The sequence below is a fragment of the Python bivittatus genome, unplaced genomic scaffold (assembly GCF_059951505.1).
Source record: "Python bivittatus isolate LINGU-HERP-01145 unplaced genomic scaffold, Pbiv_v1 ctg000850_np1212, whole genome shotgun sequence".
Lineage (NCBI taxonomy): Eukaryota > Metazoa > Chordata > Lepidosauria > Squamata > Pythonidae > Python > Python bivittatus.
The window spans coordinates 53,106,977-53,131,077 of record NW_028277112.1 but is presented as its reverse complement, the minus strand read 5'-3'; the positions used below and the strand labels follow the sequence as shown (position 1 = coordinate 53,131,077).

Sequence of the window (24,101 nt, the reverse complement as noted above, 5' to 3'; positions counted from 1 at the left end):
TTTCTCTGTTGCTACCACTATTCTTTGGAATGCATCCCCTGCCAAATTGAGGGACCCAATACCTTTATTTTTTTAATTTTTAAAAAGGCCTTGAAATATATATTTATCAACAGGATTTGTATTGGTGTTGGTTACTTTTAATTATTTTATGTATTTTACTTGTTCTTATTGGTTATGTTATTTTAAATGTTTCCAATGTTTTGATTTTAAATTAGTTTTTATTGTAAACTGCTGAGAAGTTTCAGTGGTCAGCAGAATAGACCATAATTCACAAATAGCAAACTAGTGGTGGACCATGCCTGCTGATGTTTTGGATTCTTGGAAAAATACATCCTGCCTGCTAGCTTTCTTCCCTTTCCCTAAATAGTTAATAACTCTACAATAGCTATTAGTCATCTCAATTTAAATTAGAACTTCCATATTCAAAGGCAGTGAACACTAGATACTGAAGAAAATGTCTCTGTGGTTGAAACAAAGTTCTTAGAGATACTGTAGCTATCCTGAGCTTAATTCTAGTTCAAAAAACTTTATTAAGCAAAAAAACTATTCAAGTCCATTAAACACAGATTTTTTAAAATGTGCTTTGAAGGTACACTTTAGCATGTCTCCTTGTTTTGTAACTTTAGGACCCATCAATGGTGTTCATGGAATCTAGTGTTTTCTTTAAAAGATAGACTGAAATATTAAAATAAGCCAGTCTCTGTGATATTTCATTGCATTATTTTGAATCCATTGGGGTCTGGAAAAAAATCTGTAATTTGGGGTTGTTTGTGAGCTGGACCTTTTAGATATAAACATAGCAGTAAATGAAGAAGTAATGAACAAAACTACTTTGTTGAGTAACCAAAACAATTTTTACTCCTCCTTCAGTGATGGAATTATCAGAGTGTTCACAGAGTCTTTGGAGCGCACAGCCAGTTTGGAGGAGATTCATGCTTTTGAAAATGAGCTTTCTCAAGCAACGATTGATTCTAAAACTGGTGACTTAGGGGACATTGATGCTAATGAGCTTCCTGGTAGAGAACATCTGAACGAACCTGGTATGGCACTGTTTTCTTCTTCCAAAAGTTAAAGCAAACATGTATAACTTTCTAAGATGCCTACTATAATTGCTAATTATTTGCTGTCTGTTTAAAAACAAGTAATTTTTGGTACTATTTCTAACAGAACACTATAAAATCTAGGGAAAAAGATAAAACTGGGAGCACTGTATACTATATTGAGGTGTTGAATTATAGAATAAAGAAATAAATATAATCAAGTGAATGCTTCTAGAGGTAGCTTTCACATGCTCTTGTTCAAAATTTAGGAATTAGCCCCTTAGTTTAAGAATGGGCAGACACCAAAATAAGCTTTCATCCTTGAAGGAAAATCTCTGAATTCATGTAGGTCTGAATTAGTCATTAGGCTATAACATGAGAATGAAAGTATAAGGTAAAGAGATGATGGATACCTTAAAGTATAAGGTAAAGAGCTGATGCATTTATTTTTTTTTGCCTAATCATGGTAATGCAATGCTTCCCCTTACGTGTATATGGCTACTTACAGGAGATCTTCTCTGTAATCCAGCATACACAGGGATACAGCAGATTGGAAACCTTAAACGTGTTTACAGAAAAATAAAACCAACAAGGTGGTTAAATATAAGACTTGTTTAGTCTTCCTGATTTGTTCTGTTCTTCTTTCTAATCTGTAATTGATTTTTGATGGAGCTAATTTATCTCCAGTTAAAGTACTCAATTTTAAATATGTTTACTCAGAAACAGGAGTTTAGCCTTTTTATTATTGTTATTGCCTTGTTGGTCTCTTTGCTACTGCATGATTGCTTATTGTTTAGAGTTATTATTCAGCTAGTGTTTGAAAGATGCTGCAACCAGTCTCAGTAGAAACAGTAAGTCTTTAAGACTTTGTTCTTTGGAGTCTATATCTCAGTTCACACATTGTGGCAAGCCAGGGTTTGTTTTGAGTCATGGTGTGTTGAAACAAGCTATAGGAACCCCATTTACATATAAAGCTAAGCCATGAAGCATGATTTACACACCATAACTGCTACTTTTTTGAATTTACAGAAACAGAGTAGATGGTCTGCAGAATTCCCCCCCCCCACCCACAGGCCAATCCAAGATGGGTTGTGCATTGTCTGGAGTAGGAAGTGATTTGTGATGTATTTTAATTGTGTAGGATTAGAGACATAGTTATGAAAACTTTTACTGCTGAAAATCTCTTGCAAGAGAATTTGCCACAAACTCCAAGTTGATGTCAAATGAGTTATGTTCAGTTACATTTTCATAAACTTATTGGAACTTATACGTGCATGAATTATATTTGGATAATAGTGTACCTCTAGTTTGTATTTATTTATTTGCTTTTAAAACTGCCTCTTGTTGATAAATAATCAAGGTACTCTCATAAGTATTACATCAAATGCTTGCATTAAATATGATACTTTATATTAGAAGTCTTAAACTCTGGGAGGAAGATTTTGTAATTGAATCAGTGAATTTTATTGGAATTCCTTATGACATAGAATTCCTATATACAGCCACACTGTATACATTTCACTTTAATGTAAGCAACATGCAGAATGCACAAAAGTAATAAGAAATAGTAAGACAAGGAAATTAAAGGCATGAAATAAGAAAAAAGAAAGGAAACATGGCTAAAGCTAATTTATACCAACATTGTTCTCCCTGTTTTAGCTTTGTAAATGATCCTTGCTTTCATTGCATCCAGATACCACTTCATACCTTACTTCCTCAAATTTCTTGACTCCATCCAAGCACAACATTCCTAAGTTCCCCTTCCCTTTGATCCACTGATTTTTCCTTCATATATTTGTTTTGAAATTCAATCTTCATTTGTTCTCTGTATGACTAAACCACCTTAAACTATTTTTTTCCAAACTCACCACTCACTTTTGTATTTAGTCCACATTCGTTCAGCATCCATTCTTTTTAACCCTCTGTCCTTGTTTTACAAAACTCACTTCTTAAGTATTTGATTCCCACTGCATTCAACTTCATATTATGTTTTGCCTGACATATGTGCAGGCCATGTGCTTCCTGAGTAGCCTCAGAACTGCCATGTTGCACCATTGCCGTGGGAGCTGCTGTGGGAGTTACCAACTAAATGCAATTCAGGTAAAACTCTGTATGACTCAAGGCCTCAGTATCTAGGAGACCACCTCTTCCAGGTAGACTCAGCCTGTCCAGTGTGCATGACCAAGGAGAGTCTACTGAGTCTCTGGAGGTTTATTTCTCTGGGGAATAGCTTGCCCCCTCTTGTTACTCTTCAAGAAACTTGTACTGTAAAAACTTGACTTTTCCAGAAAGTCTCTGGGGATTGGTAAGTGTGGGGTTGCTCAATCCAAAAATAATTTTACTATTGTGTACTATATCATATTTTATTATATATTGTTACATTGTTCATTAATTTTTGATAACTGTGTCTTGCCTACTATCTTAATTGAATGAAAGAATAAATCTTATTAATATTTTTTTTCCTTGGGCACTAACATTTATAGCCCTTGCTTTACTTCCATTCTTTTGACATATCACTGTCAGGTGCAAATCTCTAAAATATGCTTTCTAGCATTCCCCCACTTCTGTGTCAGCCTAAATAATTTCTTCACTTTTATTTTAAAATCCATTCATTCTGCCAGAGACTTCTTGTTAAGCCCTCTTCACCCACTTCCCAAATATTTCCATTAAAATCACTCCACTTTTTCTCTTTTACCCGTAACCATCCCTTGCCCTCCTTGACTGCATTCTTTGCAATTAATTTTCTCTCTAGATATGTAATATTTTTCATTATATTTTGCAGCAATCTTTTTCTTACACGCACAATTCTCTTTCTTTCACAATTCTGCCAAGCATCCTTTTTCATACCTTCTATAAATGTAACCCCAGACACTTCTGTGACAATTTGTAACATAGTCTTTTCTCTCAGTTCCAAGCAGTTTCCGTATCCTTTTTCCTTGGATATATTTCCCATTTATCTTTGAGAGAAGAATCTATCCTCTAATACTTTCTAATAATTTCATACTGGTACTTTTTCTTCCTGCAGCTATATACTTTTACTTTTGTTTCTTTTACTTCTTTTCTTGCCTTCTATGTCCATTTTTTTCCGAAGATCTACTCTTAACACTATAAAAAAACAATCTATCATGCATTCAGAACCTCTCACCATGCTTGTATCCTTTACTAATTCTGTCAGTTTTCCATCATAAACTAATAGCTCAAACATGCTTTTAGATTTATATTCATTCCCTTATCTTGGATACTATGAATAGTCAAGGTTAAATCATGAATTCAAAACAATGACACTGTTTTCTAAGGCAACACTCACCAAATGCCGACCATTCTAATAAATTCTTGGGTCCGGGCACTTTTTCTAACTTCATTTTTCTTATTCCTATCCATCCATTCCTATTACCTAATAGAATAATTTTTCCCTTGGATCACAGTCATTTAGAATGTTGCAGGGTTTTCCCCCAGAACTCATCTCTAGTTCTTACTTATCCCCATTTGTATGTAAAAGGAAACTTTCATCAACCTATGCAGTCTTACTATCATATACACCAACAACAACATATATGGCACTAATTCATATATTATAAAAATTGTATAGTTTCTAATACATATCTTAGAAGTAGTACATCCTTCCCCTTTCTCTCACTTTCCTAAGCTTAAAACATGCTTATTTTTCTTTCTTTCATTTGATCTGTTAAATTATGCTCTTTACCATTTGTTTATTTGTTATCTGCTGCAGTCAACTGTCAGTGGCCTCTTTTACATTTGTAAAGGAAACTATCATCAACTTATGCATTCCTACCATCAAATGCACACACAACAACATACAGTTGCAAGAAAAAGTATGTGAACCTTTTGGAATTTCATGGTGTTCTGCATTAATTAGTCATAAAATGTGATCTGACTGTCATCTAAGTCAACAGTATTGACAAATATAATGTGCCTAAAATAATAACACAAAAACAATTCTGATCCTTCATGTCTTTATTGAGAACAATCATAAAAACCTTATAGTGCTAGTGGAAAAAGTATGTGAACCCTTGAGTTGACCTCAAAAAAGCTAATTGGAGTCAGGCATTAGCACACCTGGAGTCTTGTTAAGCCTTGGAGGTATGGACTAGAGCTACGTTGACTGATAAAAACCACTCAAACTTTTTGAGTTTGCTCCGCACAAGAAGAATACGCTTAGTGAGCCATGCCTCACCAAAAAGAGCTTTCAGAGGATCTACGATCAAGAACTGTTGATTTACATAAAGCTGGAAAGGGTTACAAAGTGATTTCAAAGACCTTAGAAATTCACCAGTCTACAGTTAGGCAAACAATCTACAAATGGAGACATTTTGGGACTGTGGCTACTCTACCAAGAAGTGGGTGCCCAGTCAAAATGACCCCAAGAGCACAACGAAGACTCATCAGTGAGGTAAAGAAACAACCCCGAGTGACAGCCAAAGATTTGACGGCATCATTGGACCTGGCTAACATCTGTGTTCATGAGTCTACAGTATGTAAAACATTGAACAAGCAGGATGTCTATGGCAGGACACCACGAAGGAAGCCGCTGCTTACTACAAAGAACATTGCTACACGCCTGAAGTTTGCGAAAGAGCACATTGACACTCCACAGCAGTATTGGCAAAATGTTTTGTAGACTGATGAAACAAAGATTGAACTATTTGGAAAAAACACGCAGCACTACATCTGGTGTAAAAAGGGCACTGCATATCATCATGAAAACATCATCCCAACCATAAAGTATGGTGGAGGAAACATCATGATTTGGGCCTGCTTTGCTGCATCAGGGCCTGGACAGCTTGCAGTCATTGAGGGGAGGACGAATTCCCAAGTGTATCAAAAAATTCTTCAGGATAATGTGAGAATGTCTATACGTCAGCTGAAACTCTTTAGAAGTTGGATGATGCAACAGGACAATGACTCAAAACACCAGAGCAAGTCCACAACAGAATGGCTTCAGAAAAACAAAATCCGCCTTTTGGAGTGGCCAAGTCAGAGCCCAGAGGTCAACCCAATAGAGATGCTATGGAATGACTTGAAGAGAGCCATAAACATGAGACGTCCAAAGAATATGACAGAGCTAAAGCAGTTCTGCCAGGAAGAATGGGCTAAAATCCCTCCTGAACGATGTGCAGGTCTGATCCACAGCCACAGGAAGCACCTGGTTGAGGTTATTGCTGCCGGGGGGTGTGTGTGTGTGTGTCAACCAGTTATTAATTCCAAGGGTTCACTTACTTTTTCCACTAGCATTTTGAATGTTGAATGAGTGTGTTCAGTAAAGACATGAAGGATCAGAATTGTTTTTGTGTTATTATTTTAGGCACATTATATTTGTCAATACTGTTGACTTAGATGACAGTCAGATCACATTTTATGACAAATTAATGCAGAACACCATGAAATTCCAAAAGGTTCACATACTTTTTCTTGCAACTGTATATGGCACTTCAATATGGGCCCATAGACACTGAGAACTATCATCCATTATGCCTTTGGTCAGTCAAGGCTTTCACATGGTGGTTTTTCATAAGATAGAGGGGATATAGAGTAGGTTACAAGGCTTAATTGTACCTGTGCCACAAGCAGCATTTCCTGCTAATGGTAAAAAATTATGTTTATTGGTGGGTATACCAAAGGCATAACCAAAGCCTAGTTTTACCCCAAAATATGCTCACACTATACTGTGCAAGATAGAATTTTTAATCAGAGCAGCCTTTCTCAGCTTTTTTACCCTGGAGGAACCCTTGAAATAATCTTCAGGTCTCAGAGAACTCCTCCATAAAAGTGGAAAAAATACAAAAACTTCACAATACAATTCACTTTTAATCCACATTTTACAGCGTGTACAAAGATAGCATGTAACAATTTCCACCAATGCAAGCTAGCATTGTGCAAAGTTCAAAAAACTTTTCAGTCATGATATCTTGTGGAATCCTAGCAATCTCAACCCTAATTGAGAAAGGCTGATCTAGATTAACTTGCAAACCAACATACTGTTGCCTGCATTCCACCAACTAGGAGATATACATACTATGAATAGATGAATAGAATTCTTTTAAAATCTGTTTCAGCAGATTGCCAAAGATTGACCGTGATGTGGCATTTCATATCTCTAAAATTACAGAGTATAAATTCTAATCTTTATAGACTATGCTAGTAGAGTTTCAAATTGTACATACTACTATATTTGAGAAAAAGACAAAACACCCAGAATTATCTTATCTTTGATGCAGGGAATCATTGTTGGTTTTTAAATTACTTTCTCTAGGCATGCAGTTAATTTTCTTCTTTGTATATTTTAAGGTACAAGGGATGGGCAAACAAGACTTATTAAAGATGGTGAAAAAGTTGAAGCTTACCAGTGGAGCATTAGTGAAGGCAAGTGGATGAAAATTGGAGATGTTGTTGGCTCATCTGGAGCCACGCAGCAGACATCTGGAAAAGTTTTATTCGAAGGAAAGGTAATCATTTTTCCTGAATGACTAGCTGCTCAGTGTACTCATCTGTGTGCTTTGAAGGTGTATAGGAAAATAATTGCTTTTAATTTGACTTCTATTTAAAGGAATATGACTATGTTTTCACTATTGATGTAAATGAAGGTGGCCCTTCTTATAAACTGCCATATAGTACTAGTGATGATCCATGGCTGACAGCATACAACTTCCTGCAAAAGAATGATCTGAATCCCATGTTCCTGGATCAAGTGGCCAAGTTCATAATAGATAACACCAAAGGGCAAATGCTGGGACCCACAAATACTGAATTTTCAGATCCTTTCACAGGTAAGGTTCTTGGATTGCTTGAAAAGCATGACAGAGTATAACTCATACTCATTTTTATATATGTAATGCAGATCTTGGCATTCTTTTGCTTCAGTCATGTTTTGAAGCACTAATTTGTTCAAATATTAAGAGCTGATTAAGCAGCGATTTCTTGAGAATAAAAAGAGCCTTCTAAAATACCTGAGGCCTCAAACTAAACTTGATAGGATGATTTCTTTGTTAGATTTGTATCTTGCCTTTTGTTTGTACCTTAAGGGAGTGTACACAGCGCTTTCTCTTTTTGTTTTTTCATACAACAGTAACCCTGTCTGGTAGGTTGGGCTGAGAGAATGAGTGGCCCAGAGTTCCTCAATGAGTTTTTATACTATGGCTAATATGGGCTTAAACCTGTATCTTCCTAGTCCTAATCAATGATGTTAACCATTTCACTGTCTATGCAACAAGGTTGGCAACCCCTAGATAACATGTGCCCACCTGAGCATCCACAAAGTTATGTTGTCAGAATTTGGCAGCCAAAAAATTCACTTAGATGGTTTTTCATTAAAAGCAGCAGCAACAACAAGGGACAAACAAAAAGAAAACTAGTGTAACATTTTTTATTTTAAGTTACCCCATTCTGAACTGAAATAATCCAGCCATTTTACCTCTGGTGATAACATAATTGTAAAAAAGTTCAATCATGTAAAATAAGTCATTCATGAAATATGGAATGTATTGGATAATTAAAATAAACAAATGGATTATAGAAGAGATCATGCAGGGTTCTCACTTGAGACACAAATGACCTGGCTCAAATTATCATATTTTGGACATATTGTGTTTGAAGATCCAGCTCTCTTGTGAAGTCTATAATGCTGGGATTAGAAGAAGAGGATAACCAGCAGCAAGGGGGATGGACAATTACAGCAGTGATAGGTGCTTTGTTGAAGGACCTGGAGGGCCAGGTTGAGGACAGACCATCCCAGAGGTCTAGCTATGTGGTCATTAAGAGTTGACACCAACTTGACAGCACATGATCAATCAATTAATCAGATAATGAACTTGTTCTTCTGTTGGGTACATCTTTTCACAGGCAGTGGTCGCTATGTTCCAGGTTCTTCCTCAGAATCTAGTGAAGGACTTGCCACAGATCCGTTTACAGGTATGACTCATCTCCAAGTTAATAAAAAATTGTTCACAGTGTGGAAAATATACAGTGTTGACTCCATGCGTTTAGTGTTAGGGGAACATTCCAGATGAAAAAGGAAAGGGCTGTGCCACCAAATGTGTGCATGAATGCATACAATTTGAACAGCTGAAACCCACCTTAATCAGTTTTTTATACCCTCAGATGTAAATTAATATAGCTGAAGTCAGAAAAGATAATGAATTTTCTTTTGTCCTCAAGTTTATGAATAAAGGCATTGGCCTATATTCAGCTTAAAAATATAGATAGAAATGTTCTGTGCCAGGGATCAGTGTTTTCAGACAAATGCACAATTGCACACAGTATATCAGGTATGACATTTAGATATTTATTTTTATTGATCATATTTGTATAGCCACCCATCTCACAAGACAGTGACTCTGGGCGGCATATATTTATTATGTATTTATTGATTATTTAAATTTATATAGCTGCCCATCTCAAATATTTTACTCTGGACCGGTCACAAACAATTAAAAAATAATATAAAAACACCAAAAACAATATAGCAATATAAGAACAATAAAAACAATATAAAACAATATAAAAAAACATGCAACAAAATTCATAGCTGTGGTAGTTTAACATCCATCAATAACAATCAATACAGCCACACACAGGCTCTACCACACTCCTGGGTCCCCATGTCTGTTGGCAAAACCACATTTTCAGGGCCTTATGGAAAGCCAGAAGCCAAAATGATCTCATGGGGATAATGTTCCAAAGGGCAGGAGCCCCAGCATTTATTTTTTTAAAAAATAAATAAAAATAAATAAAATAAATAAAAATAATAAAATATATTAAAAATATATTAAAATATATTTTATATATTAAATAAATATTAAATATTAATAAATATATTAAATAAATAAAATATATTAAAAAAAAATAGCCCAAATCTTAAGAGATCTCACGCAGATCTTGTGATGTTTTGCTAGACTCTGGCAACTTTTAGCTTTCAAATTTAATTAGGTCTTTGACCGCCATCTAGTGGCATTACCATCATTTTGCTTACTAATGGGTGTTTCCAGTCTGCTGTATTCTTACCAGGCTATAAATCTGGTATTATCTGAGGGAATAGGAATTGTTTGATGCTGTTCTTTTTCGTTGTTGCTTGTTTTGTTTTCACTTCATATCTCTTTCATTTATATCAGTCAATAGACTATTCCTTATATTATATAGAAGTTACTTCCAATTGGTGTTCAGCAAAGAGATTTGAAAAGATCTTCTTTACTCACCAGTAGCTTACTCACCAGTAGCTTATTTGGCAGTTAATATAAATGTAATTGAGTCATGCTTCATATATTATGCTGCCTTTCATGGCACCTTAATGACTGAAAAATGGCTAAGCTGGAGAATATTTTAAAACAGTGCCTGCCAATTCAGATCCTGTGGACTTTTTTTTCTCTAAGACTGAATATCAAATTTTCTCACATAAGAAAGTAACACTGAAATCCTGTGGGCTTTTTTTTTCTCCCCTGGGAGTAAGAGTGTTATTTGAAGGATGATATATATATATTTTAGAAATAATGGAAATAGATCTTTCTGAACTCAGTGGAATATCCTTCTGAAAAACACATAAGCTATTTAAGCCCCAGCCAGCACTTTTTATAAAGAAGAGAGAGAGGTGGGAGTTCATAATCAGGAGAGAAGGCAGGAACATGGCTGTTCTGAGAGGGAGGAGAACTGGAGAAGGACACTGTGATTTCCTACCTCTGGGGACTAATTATTATGGTGAATTTCGTGACTCTATGACAAAGCCAGAGTTTCGAACTCTGTTCACGGATAATATAGGGTCTATCTAAAATATTTCTTAAAGAAGGAAACCAAATGACCAAGTATGTAGGTAAACAGCCAGCAGGGAGGAGAATGCTTTCCCATTTATTGCATAGAGTTTTAAATTTACAGATAAGTTGTGGGCTGTGCTTGGTGCAATGAGCTGTTTACTTTCAGGGAACAAGCCCATTCCCTTGAAACCAAGGGGACTGAGCTGGAGATCATTGGTGAGGCAGAGAAGAATGTGAATGAGACCTTGAAGAATATGATTGCCTCATGTCATTCTGAGAATGATAGCTGCTCTCCTGTCAGAATGAAGATCTTGGGAAGGAGAACATCATTTCTAGCAATAAGAGCAATGTTTATGCAAGAGGGGCTTAATCCTTGGGTGGCAAATACACATGCTCTGGTATTGAGGATACTCTTCCAGTGGGTGGGGACAGAAGACTTTTGGTTAAAGGTGATTTGATCATTAGAGAAAGTGGACCAAATTCCTTCACAGAATCACTACTGTGGTGAAAGGCTCCAGATGAATCTTTTTAAATTAGGTAACAGATAGCATATGTAGTTTAATTTAAAACTGCCAACATAGTAATGGCTTTATACAAATCTTAGTACATCCACATCTGGAATACTTTGTATAGGCCTGGTCATCATATTTGAAAAAAGGTACAGAAAAAGCTAGAACAATTGGGATTCTTCATCTTAGAGAAATGCTGACTGAGGAGCATTGTGATCAAGGTGTATAAAATCATTCATGGCATAGAAAAAGTTGAGAGGGGGATGTTTTTCTTCCTTTTTCTAAATATTAGGAGCAAGAGTCATCTAGTGAAGCTGATTGGAAAGAGATTTAGAATAGACAAAGTATTTCTTCACATAGTATGTAATTAACTTGCAAAATTCATTCCCATTAGAGCTGGTGATAGTAATTAACCTGGATGGCTTTACAAGGGAATTGGCAAAATTTACAGAGGACAGGTTTATCAAGAGTTAGTGGTACTGAGACTCAATATTACCTCCTGGTGGGGGGTGGCATGCCTCCAAATATCTGTTGCAAGGGCACAATGGTGGGAGTTAGGATATACGTTCGCCTCCTCCTTGCAGGTTCCTCAGAGGCATATGATTGGCCAGTATAAGAAAAAGAAATGGCTGAACTGAGAGGAGGGATATTTCTTAATAGAGAAAGTACAACAGAATTGGATGAATATATTAAGATAGGGGCTTTACAAAATGAAGTCTTGATCTGATATTTTTTCTGTTATAAATGAATGTCTAGATAAACTTATATTATGAATGTCTATGTAAGCTTTGTGAATATAACTTTATTTATTTATTTATATTTGTTACTGTTCTTTTGTCTTTAGGTGCTGGTCGTTACGTCCCAGGTGCTACATCTGATCTTTCAACTCCTGTAAGTGGAGCTCATCCATTTATAGGTAAGTGGACAGGTTATCACAGTTGAGAGATGAACTGTACCAAAGATCAGTACTATAGCCACCAAGCTGGCTACATGTATTCATTATTCCCTTCCTTATTTGTCAGAATCAACAAATACAAATTCCGGCCACTCCCTGTTTAGCTGCCTTTATATACTAGAACCACTGCTGTGCTCTAACTGAAGAAATTTGAGCATTGTACTTATGTTTTATGTTATCTCCAGGGATTGAAGTATTATTGGCCTTCTTAAAAGTTTATATTGAGAAAGAGATCTATACTAGGGGTTCCTTCGCTCTTATAAACGATAGTTTACAAACCACAGCGGCTAGATTTATATAACATGCTAAGTCTGAGTCTACATCACATGGCTTGCAACAGTGTGTGAATCGTGCCACGGAATTTGGGAAATAGTATCGCAACAAGTAAATGAGATTTACTACAAATGTAGTAGACAGATCAGGGTGTGGGGAGCAGAGGTGATAGGCCATGGCAAATAAAACAAGCTATAAAAATAAAATTAATGGACTTCCCTTTGAACTAAATTTTTAGGCTACATCAGTAGCTATAGTGTGTGTGGGGGCACACATGCGTGCACTCATGCTAACATTTAAATATTATTAAATTTCAGTCATATAACTTTTATGTGAGATTTATAAAGCTTACTAAGTTATTCACTGCCTAGAATTTTGTTGTCATTTTTATATGGTTCATACAGTAGTGGTTAAAGATTGTGAACCCTTTTGAATTTTCAATATTTCTGCATAAATATGATCTAAAATGTGATCTGTTCTCCACACAACTCCTAAAACTAGATAAAGAGAACCCAATTAAACAAATCAGTCCAAAACATTATACTTGTTCATTTATTTATTGAGAAAAACAATCCAAAACTACATATTTGTGTGTGGCAGAAGTATTTGAACCTTTGCTTTCAGTAACTGGTGTGCCTCTCTTGGGCAGCAGTAGTTCTATTTTTGGTCTCATCTGTCCACAGAACATTCTTCCAATAGCCCTCTGGTTTATCCACATGGTCTTTCACAAATTATAGATGGGCAGCAATGTTCTTGGAGAGTAGTGGTTTTCTCCTTGCAAGCCTGCCATGCACACCATTGTCGTTCAGTGTTCTCCGGATGATGGTCTCAGGAACACTGACATTTGCCAATGCAAGAGAGGCCTTTAGTTCCTTAGATGTTACCCTGGGGTTCTTTGAGACTTCCCAGAGTATTATATGCCTTGCTCTTGGTGTAATCTTGGTTGGCTGACCACTCCTAGGGAGGGTAGCAATAGTGTTAAATTGCTTCCATTTGTACATAGTATGCCTGACAGTGGACTGGTAGAGTCCAAACTCTTTGGAAATAGTTTTATAACCTTTTCCAGCTTGGTGAGCATCAATAACTTTTTCAGAGGTCCTCAGAAATCTCCTTTTTTTGAGCCATGATGCACATAAGACACACCTGTGTTATGAAGATCAGACTTTGATAGTGAGTATCCAGAATTCTGTTCTTTAAATAAGGCAGGACCTCCCACCTTATCCCATTGACTGAAACACCTGACTCAAATTTCCCTTTCAAATGAACTTCGTTCACATACTTTTCCCACACACAAATATGTAGCTTTGAATCATTTTCCTCAATGAATCAGTGAACAAATATAATGTTTTTGACTCATTTGCTTAATTGGGTTCCCTTTATCTCATTTTAGGATAAAGTGTGGAAAACAGATCACATTTTAGGTCATATTTATGCAGAAATATTGAAAATTCAAAAGGGTTCACAAACTTTTAAGCATCACTGTAGATGGCAATCAAGTAATTACTTTTCATTCAGTTTATCAGCAATAAACTGATTCTCTGCTAAATTGGCTGACAGTCTCTCTATCTCTTCTTATCTTTATCCTTTAGGGCCTAAATCAGTGATAGGTAACACTGAAAATATTTATTTTCCAAAGAAAGAAGCTGTTACTTTTGATCAGGCCAACCCTACATTAATACTGGGTGAGTGTATTTGTAATGACTTCTTAAATGATTCGTGTAAAAAACAATTTTTCTGGCATCTTAGTCCTTAAAAAAAATCATTTAATTCCTTGGTACTTACAAACCTCTTCACTCTAGTTACATGTCTGAGTACAAATATAGAAAAGCTTGATTACACTGAGAATTTATGTTTTTAATAGAATGAAGCTGCTAGTTGCTTCTCATAAAGTGTAAGTATTGCAGGTCAATTTTTTCAAGTGTTGCTTATTTACCCAACAGTGTTCTGCTTTCTCCTATTGGAGAAAAAGTTGGACTGGAGTAATGCTAAATTTGTTGTGTTTGCATCAGGCGTAGTCTTCCCTGGGTAGCAGTTTTGTTATGAGGACGAGCATTAAAAGTACTGCCTCCTTTTTCCTCTCCACATAGCTGAAGACACTGTAGGAGCAGAGCAGTGTTCATCTATGGTGGCAAAAAAGTACAAAGAAGTCTGGTAGCACCTTCTCTGACTACCAGATTTTATGAAAATGGAAGAACTTTTGTGAGTTGCACTCACTTCATCAGATGCATAGAATGGTGCTATTATTATTATTAGATTTTTATCCCATCTTTTTAATATATAACTCAAGGTGGTGAACATACCTAATACTGCTTCCTCCTATTTTCCCCAGAACAACAACCCTGTGAGGTGGGTTGGGCTGAGAAAGAGTGACTGGCCCAAAGTCGCCCAGCTGGCTTTCATGCCTAAGGCAGGACTAGAACTCACAGTCTCCTGGTTTCTAGCCTGGTGCCTTAACCACTAGACCAAACTGGCCCTCTATGCACCTGGAAAAGTGAGCTGCAACTCATGAAAGTTTGTCTCTTTTAATAAAATCTGTTAGTTGGAAAAGGTGCTACCAGACTCCTCCTGATACATAGCTGAAATATTTGTCAAAGGGTGCAAGCAGTGAACTGCACCAGATCAAGTGGACTCTTGTGTGCAAACCAATACAACACAAACCATTTTTGTTCTTGAACCATCAAAGTTAATTTTATGCTACAAAATGAATAGCTTAAGTATTGTAGAAGATAGTTTGGGATATAGTCCTTAAGTCTTCTGAAACAATTGGGTCCCAATAAATCTGGATGAGCGAGCTCATGATATCTTCTCTCACAGTAACATGTTACTTTAGGTGGGCGTTGGAGGGGCACCTATTTGCTGCATTATCACATCTTAGTTTGTGGTTCTGGTATATCAGTTATATTCCAAAGTATAAATTGTAATGGTGGAAATTTGCTTTTCAAAAGCTGTCAGTAGTTTATTACTCTTTACTTGCCTGATCTTATAACTGTTCCAAGTTTTCAGAGTGTTCATAAGACCTTCTAAATTAAGAATGGACATAAAGTTTTAAGATGGTAGAAAGCATCTTGGGGCCATAATACCAAAGTCTGATAATGATAAATTAGTTTAATGAAGATATTCTCATGAACTCAGAACTTCAGAAACTGTTGCATATAAATTCAGTTTTAACCCTATAATCACTTTATTTATATCAGTTTTCGACCGACATAATTTAGCCCAGTAGAGACTGTCCTGACTAGCAGCAATCTTTTCAGATCCTTGTAACTCAGGATGCCAATGCTTGTACTTGGGAACTTTTTAACACAAATCATGTGCTTCTACCACTATTTAATGCAACTTTAAAGCAATTATAAATCTTTTTCAATTACTTTTTATAATTTTCACTTGTATTTCAGTCCTAAATATATTTATTTGAAAATATTTTCTACTGGGTCTAGTTTTCTCTGGTAAGTATGCTTGGGACTACAGCTTGTTCCATAACACCTAAAATGTTTATAAGCTACTTTGGATTAGAAAGTAGGTGACAGAATGTAGATAAATTACTGTTCCAAATCAAAGCAAGTTTATTGCTTGTGGGCAGTTTTGTTGTATGTGGAAATTACTAAAGTTACACCTAATTTGAACATAATGATGGAACTGCAGAATGCAGAACAAGTTATGCATAGATTTAGTATGGTGGGTTTGTTCATACGGCTATCTCCATTTTTAAACCTTATGAAAATTAGTAAAATGTGCTTTATAAACTGATAGTTATTCATTTACATAACTCAGACATACAGGTTGACGTTAAAGAATGCTCACACTAAATAAAGTTTTCTATAGTTTGATCCAATCAGTAGTTACAAGAAAGATAATGCAACATTTTTATAAAAAGGAAGTAAATGCATTGCAGAGATAAGTGCAAACTAATTTCAAATTGTTTCACATTTCCCATGTAGGTAAGATGAAAGAACTAAATGGAAATGTACCTGAAGAACAACGGTTAACAGAAGATGATCTAGATGTTTTAGAAAAGATGCTGTTTATAGTGTGCAGTGCGCCCATGGAAGCACCCACAGCAGAGCAGCTGCAAACTTTGTGGAGAGCGATTAACTGGCCAAATGGTATGCAGTAATTGTTGAGGACAGATCTCACAAATTATATGGACTAAAGGCAGCATCTTAAAATATCTTAATACATCTTTTTAAGTAAGCCATTTTTTTATCCCACACTTACCTTAAATCAGTACACTTAATATTTAAAGTACAGGTAGTCCTCAACTTACAATCATTCATTTAGCGACCGTTCGAAGTTATGATGGTGCTGAAAAAAGTGACTTATGACCGGTCCTCACAGTTATGACCATCACACCATCCCCATGGTCACATGATAAAAATTCAGGCGCTTGGTAACTGGCATGTATTTATAATGGTTGCAATGTCCTGGGGTCATGTGAACACCATTTGCGATCTTCCCAGCTGGCTTCTGACAGGCAGAATCAATGGGGGACCATGTGATTCCCTTAATGACTGCGTGATTCACTTAATGACATGATGATTCACTTAATGACTGCCACAAAATGTGAAATCAGGTGCAGTCATATGATGCCTCACTTAATGACTCCATCACTTAACAATGAATTTTCTGGTCCCTATTGTGGTCGCTAGTTGAGGACTACCTGTATGAGAGTTTTTTATATAGCTACATACATATTCAACATGCTCTTCCCTTTTGGAGTAAGCAACATTACACAGAATATAAAAAAGGAGTAAAAAATAATATGCAAAAGAGATTAAAGGCATGAGAAAGGAGAAAAGAGAATCTAGCTAAAGCTAGTTTACACCAACACCATTCATTATATCTCTTCATACCTCCCTATCCTTACAAACCATCCTTGCTTCTACTATGTCCATATGCTGATTCATACATTGCTTTTTCTTCTTTAAAATTCTTATTTCTCTCTTTTGGAGGATGTCATCTCCATCCAACCATAATTTTTTCAGTCTTTCTCTTCTTCTCAACTCTTCCTCCCTTCCTTCTTCCCTCCCTTCCTAATATTTATAGACAGTCTCAAACATACAAACTCTAGACAGTGTAGACGTAAGATTAAAATCCATACGACATTGCATAAAATGGCCTTTCAGAATCTTCATCCTGAAGCAAAGGTTTATTGAAAAAGAATGGACTTTAGTACCTCCTAAAACATTGGAGGGATAGAAGTCATGTACACCTCCAAGGGCAGCTTCTTACGTATTGTACAGATAATTACCAAAAAGCCTGCCTTCTGGCCTGTACCCCTCCAGTCTTTCTGAAGCTGGAACCTTCAGCAAGCCTTCTATAGATGACCTGACCAGAGTCACATTTAGCGAGGCAGATCCTGATACAGTCTGGCTCCTTGACATATAAGGCAAAAAGATTGGTGTGACTTTACTGTATGTTCCTGATTGGGAATCTGGCCACTACATTTCATACCATTTGTATTTTCCAAGTCCTTGTGTTCAAAGCAAGCCCCATGTAGAATGTATTACAGTTTCCATTCATGGTGATCAAAGCATGAGTTATAGTTGCTGCGACTTCCCTGTCCAGGTGGATATGTAATTGGCACACCAGTTAGAGCTGGGCAAAGCCCCCTGGCCACAGCTTCCACCTTTTACCCCAGCAGGAATTACAGACCCTTCCCAAAGTCATAAGCTGGTTTCATCATGGGGAGTATGACCCCATCTAGAGCAACTACAGTGGTATGTTTCTGATAGAGTTTAATCTGACCTTGAGATGATGATAAATACAAGCTACATAGAAATGTGAATTGCCTTTGGGAATATAATGCACATTTAAAAAATTTGATTATAGTTCTCAAATAGCAGTGGACTCCATAAGCTTTCTTAGAAAGTAAACATGATGGGTAGGTATAAACTGGTGCTTTATTATTGATTATATCTCTATAGTTGCCATTATGTGAATATCCAAGTCTGTCAATCATTTTGTAGAATTGCTTGGCAAAATTCACAGTATATCTACCAGTGCAGAAATTTGGGGATCCATGTACCAGAATGAACCAGAATTGGTTGGCTGGAATTTCAGTATAGATATGCAGTCTAAGTAATTGAGAATGCCCATAACAAAAGCATGTTTATGTTTAGATAATGCTAGTGATTGCTTTCCTCTAGAAAAAAATGTTTGGGGCCTTTTCATTGCCTGTGAATTCTAAGGTTAGGGTAAGTTAAAAAAACAAACAGAAGGCAGCGGTGGCATATCATTTCCGTATTTTTGCCAAGAAAACTATATGGACATGTCCAGAAGGCCACCAGGAGTTACATTTCACTTACAGGAGTTATTTTAATGAGTCACTTGTTTTCTTCCCATTTCATATCTAATCATGTATCCAGTTTTGCAGCTCTGCCTGTCTTCTAACAGCTTCCTTCTCATGAATGATTTATTTGTTTAGCAAATGTGTATAGCCACCCATCTTACAAAATGTGTCTCTTGTTGCAAACAGTTGTTTGTTGTTGCAAACAGTTGTTATAGAGCTCATGTAATTTAGAAAGCTAGAGGTATGAGCCACCTTCTGTAGGCAAGAATGAGCAGGTGGGAGAATTAGTTGGTGGTAGGGTGACGTTAGATTTCCCATTCCTGATATTTGAGAAGAAGTATGTTGCAAGAATGGAAGGGAGCAGTAAAGTTCTGAGGGTTATGATGCTGTGCCCATACTGTATTTTTTAGCTCATATCTAAGCCATCTTTCAGAACTCTCTAATTTTCAAATATTTGGAAAATGTCGTATACTGCTGTATCATCTTTCAGGTAGGTTAGCCTAGACTTTCATAAAAATATCCTGTATTTAGTCCAGTCTTGCAAATGCTGTGACTTTGGCATTAGTACAAAGATCTGTAGTTTAATTTCTAATTAGCCTACTATCTTACTTGTTAAAATCAACCCTCCTACAAGTTGAACTTGACTCCTGCTGACTTCATGGGCGCGTCTCTGTAATTTTCTTGGCAACAGTATGGAGGTGGTTTGCCACAGCTTTCTATGGAATATTTCTTACCTTCCCAGTCTAGCTTACAGTAAGTGTTTCCTGAATAGCTCCAATCTAATAAGATTTTGCTACAATCCAGATTCAGAGTATGTATGGGCACCGCATAACACAGATGCTATGTGCACATCCATGTGCATTTCAAATCATTGTTTCCCTTTTAAATCCAGATTGTCAGACTTCCAGTCAGGCCTGATCCTGCTTAACTTCTGAGCCTAAACAGGGTCATCAGCTTAGACATTCTAAATGGAGTCCCTGTGAATGAGTTTATTTTAACCTCCATTATATTTAGTTTTTCCTTTTTTGCCTGTGGGAATATGAAATGTGTTTCTGAGAAAACCATTTCATTCATAATCTTTGGTGAGGTAATTCTTCTACCCAGCCATTGGAAGAGTAAGAGTTACCAATTTACTGACAATTCTGTAGAATTTCAGAGGATGACCATTAACTGCTTATGTATTTCTGTTTTTAGATATTGTCTTTCCAGCACTAGATATTGTTCGATTAGCAATCAGGCATCCCAGTGTGAATGAAAGCTTCTGTGGTGAAAAGGATGGCCTTCAGTTCTGCAGTTATCTTATCAAATTCCTGAACCCTGGAGGAAAGCAAGCCAATCAGATGCTGGCTCTGCGAATTTTATGCAATTGTTTTATTCACCCAGTTGGGCAAAAGCTCATGATGGCACAGGGGGACTCAGTAATGTCACAGGCAATAGAACTGAAGCTGAGCAGCAATAAGAACATTCACATTGCACTGGCTACGTTGGCTCTGAACTATGCCGTTTGTCTATATAAGAGTAATAACATTGAGGGCAAAGCTCAGTGTTTGTCAGTGATCAGCACAGTCATGGAGGTAGTGCAAGACCTTGAAGCTATTTTTAGACTGCTTGTGGCTCTTGGGACGCTGATCAGTGGCGATTCAAATGCTGTACAATTAGCCAAGTCCCTAGGAGTTGATTCTCAAATTAAGAAGTATTCCTCTGTATCAGAACCAGCTAAAGTAAATGAATGCTGTAGATTTGTTCTTAATTTGCTCTGAACTCCTCCCTTAAAAAAAAAAAGCAAAACACCACCACCACTTGGGAGACTAGGACTATATCAAAGATACACAATTTCGTATTTTACAAAAAAAAAAAAATGAATAAATATTGTGGGTAGACTCTCTGGACATGAAATTATCTGAATAAATTTTTTGCACTGATTTAAAATGTGTTATTCAAATCTGTTAAGTGCATGCTTATTTTGAAGGTAATGTTGGTACCTTCTGTAGGTTGGGATTAACAAAATTACTAAAGAAATCTTGATTCACTGAGATGTATGACACTTATATCTAGTGCTGCCTTTCATCAGACAGAAATTACTTGCAGAATGGATTCTTATCCCATCAGGTGCCTCCATTATGGTGAAATCATCTGGAATCAGTTTGTATCTGGAGTAGATCCACAGGGCTGCAAAGAAGAAGGGACTGGAAAGTTCTGTTGAGCAAGCAGAAATATTCTGACTAGCCACTGAGAGAGTTGGAAGAAAAAGTTAACTAGATTTAAGTTTGTATTTTGGAAGAAATTCCAACAATGCATTTTGATATTAGCTCCCTGCTTATTCTGTGAGTGTTTAGATTGTGTGACACTACCAACAGTGGTCCTGATTCTTTATGAAACTGGAGATAAGTCAGAAAGTTGACTTCTACATACAGTAGATGTCTTTTTAACTACTGTTACAGAAAAATCTAGCATGCCAGGAAATATGTCTTTTGTGTTTTCAGGTGTACTGTGGTCTTTTTCATTTTTGGTTGTCTTTCTATAGAATGTTTCTTTAGAATACATATAGTTCTATCTTTCTCTGAATTTAGTGATAACCTTCCCAGTGTTGAGTGCAGTGTTATCTTCAGCCAGCCAGATTTGCAAGAATAATGCTACAAAATATGAGCTGTCTCATTCATATTGATGAGATGCTCATTCTAAAGTCTAAGCCCTTATACCTAAATGTCAGCATTATTTCTTAGTTCCTTATCAGAAACATGCAGCCTCTATGCTTATCATTTCTTGTGGATTTAGAAATGTAGCTGCAATACTAAATATGCAAATAATTATTTCAGTTCTGAATGTTCTCATTTTATTTTAGGAAGTTTCCTTTATAGGAGGTGGTTTCTTATTGAAATGGAAATTATAAATAAATTTTGTGTAAGACCTATCAAGTTTCATAATCAAAGTTTGATTATCTTATTAACAGGATTAATAAGACACAAACAGTAGATTTGTAAACTTATGTTTGGGTTCAGACAATGAGTTAATCCCAAATCAAACAAACTATATTTCATTTTAGCATAAAATGTAGGCTCAGCCATTATGGCTTAGTGCAGGAATACAGCAATTTCTGTGCTGTGCTTGCCTTCCTGTACTCAAACTATCCCCACATTGTATCACTATACAAATGCGATATATTTGTTACAACCAAATTGACTAATTCTGAACGCAGTGAACAAGGCAGTAGTTGAAACTTAAATTATGTAACTGAGAGTCTATATGCTTCCCTAAATTACAGAATAGATTCAATGTATGTAAAGTATCTAAGGAGTGTTCTCAAACTTCTCTTAATTTTCAATGTCATAGGTTAAGCTAGGTGTATACCTAATGCTAAAATATTATTTGTTAAACTACAATTGGTTTGGTTTGCATAACACAGCTGAGCCCATTCAAAATCATGGAGATAATGAAAATGTCAGTGGTTCACCAGATGTATATCTTACTACTTTAGATGGCTGCAGCTCTTCTGTACTGCTTTATGCAATTACCAGCTGTTGTTGAAGAAGACTGGGCTTCTAGCTCTTTATAAATCATAGAAATAAAAGGCCAACACATTATATTCACCTTCCTTCATTTTTAGGGATACCGCTAGTATGGCTACCTTTCTGTATTCATGGTTAAAGCTACAAGTGTCTGCTTTGGCTTGCCAGGGAATTGCCCTATTACCTTGCTGCCAGCTTCACATTCAAAATGTTTCAATATTCTCTGCAAAGAGTTAGTTTTAGAAAGCTGCCAGGGTCAAGAGAGAACATTTGCAGGCAGATGTGTTGGCTCTTCAAGCAGAACAGACCTGAAGGGCCAAAGCAACTGCCTGGAAATACTTCAGTATTGACAGGTGCATTCCTCTCGCCCTCTAAAAATATTTAAATACTGTAGCACCTACAAGAAATGGGCTGGAAACACCGCAGTTTAGAGAGGTCTGTGGGCTGGCATAACTGCAAAATACCATAGATTATTGGAACATTTAAGGCTTCATGTGTTTCTTCCAGTTGAATATCCTGGAACATGATTTCATCTCAACGTCAAAACAAGATCTGAGCAATGAAAGCAGTGGCAACATTTTCATTGTTAATGTAGTGGTTATTAATATTTTTCCAATGAAAAGTAATATTTAAATTTTTAACGCTGGAATCCTTACCAAATCATCAAATCACACGATATATTTGTCTACACACAATTACCATCACAAACAGATCCAGCCATTTTTGGCTCCACTGTGGTATTAAAAGTGTGGCTCCTAGGTTGGATCCTTTTGCTTTCACATTGTTATGGAATCTTTATTAAATCATCAAATCACAGATTATATCTGTCTGCATGCACAATCATGGATCCAAAGTTTTGGCACTATTGTGACACAATAGATGAATCTGAGTCACAAATCCCGTAGAATCAACATCTACATAATTTTCATGGGATCCACAGATCACACCTGACTGCACATAATAAAACGTCACACATCTGAAAGTTTTTGTTGCTATTGTGTTGGAAAAAAGGCATTTGTATCACAGACCTTTTTGATTTTGTATGACTGTTATATGTGGTTTATAGGAAAATACCACCAGGTCGTAGATCACATCCATTTGCCCACAATCACAGATCCAATGATTTCTGATCCTCTTGTGCAAAAAATAGGGATCTGAGGCACTTATCCACACAAATCCATATGATCTTTACATGAGATCCATGTCCACAGTGTGGACTTTTGCTGTTATAGATATGACCATTTTTGGTACTAAAATAGCAACAAAATTGTACAGAAATATGAATCCAAGGTAGGAACCTTATGATTTCACTTGATTTTTACATGGGATTCTCCTGGAGACATGGCAAAACAGAGATGCGTCTATGTAAGATGATCCATAACAATCATAGATACAATGTTCTGTGGCATCATGGCCCAAAAATGTATTCAAAGAAAATTTCCTCTTAATGTCACTTGCTTTTTACCTAATGTTTTATATAACATCACAGATTGTATCTCCCTATGGCCTGAACTAGAAAAGTCACAGATGTGGAAAGTTAAGGAACTTTCATGGTACAGAAATATGAATGTAAAGAATGTTTAGAATATTTATTTTCAAGATCCCTTTGAAATTATATATATACCTGTAGTAAGTGTACAATCATTAAAATAATTGGCCCTGTACTTTCAAGAGCAATCATGGTCCATAATCATACCTCCATGGCAAAGATTATTAGCAACACAACTGAAGGAATGCATTGCCACTGTAGTGTAAAACATGGATCTATTCT

The 24,101-nt window shown here is 36.3% G+C and overlaps 1 protein-coding gene across 2 annotated transcripts in view; it reads left to right on the top strand.

The window, feature by feature from the left end:
• PLAA (phospholipase A2 activating protein) overlaps positions 1-20,753 on the top strand; it is a 30,713-nt gene extending 9,960 nt beyond the window's left edge. For both annotated transcript variants that reach the window (XM_007433020.4, XM_088129945.1), the window contains exons 7-14: positions 871-1,040; positions 7,347-7,504; positions 7,606-7,825; positions 8,898-8,966; positions 12,152-12,223; positions 14,125-14,217; positions 16,474-16,638; positions 20,019-20,753. In XM_007433020.4, coding sequence (XP_007433082.1) covers positions 871-1,040; positions 7,347-7,504; positions 7,606-7,825; positions 8,898-8,966; positions 12,152-12,223; positions 14,125-14,217; positions 16,474-16,638; positions 20,019-20,584 — 1,513 coding nt within the window. In that variant the 3' untranslated portion in view covers positions 20,585-20,753. The remainder of the gene's footprint in view (positions 1-870; positions 1,041-7,346; positions 7,505-7,605; positions 7,826-8,897; positions 8,967-12,151; positions 12,224-14,124; positions 14,218-16,473; positions 16,639-20,018) is intronic.
• The last annotated feature ends 3,348 nt before the right edge of the window (positions 20,754-24,101 follow it).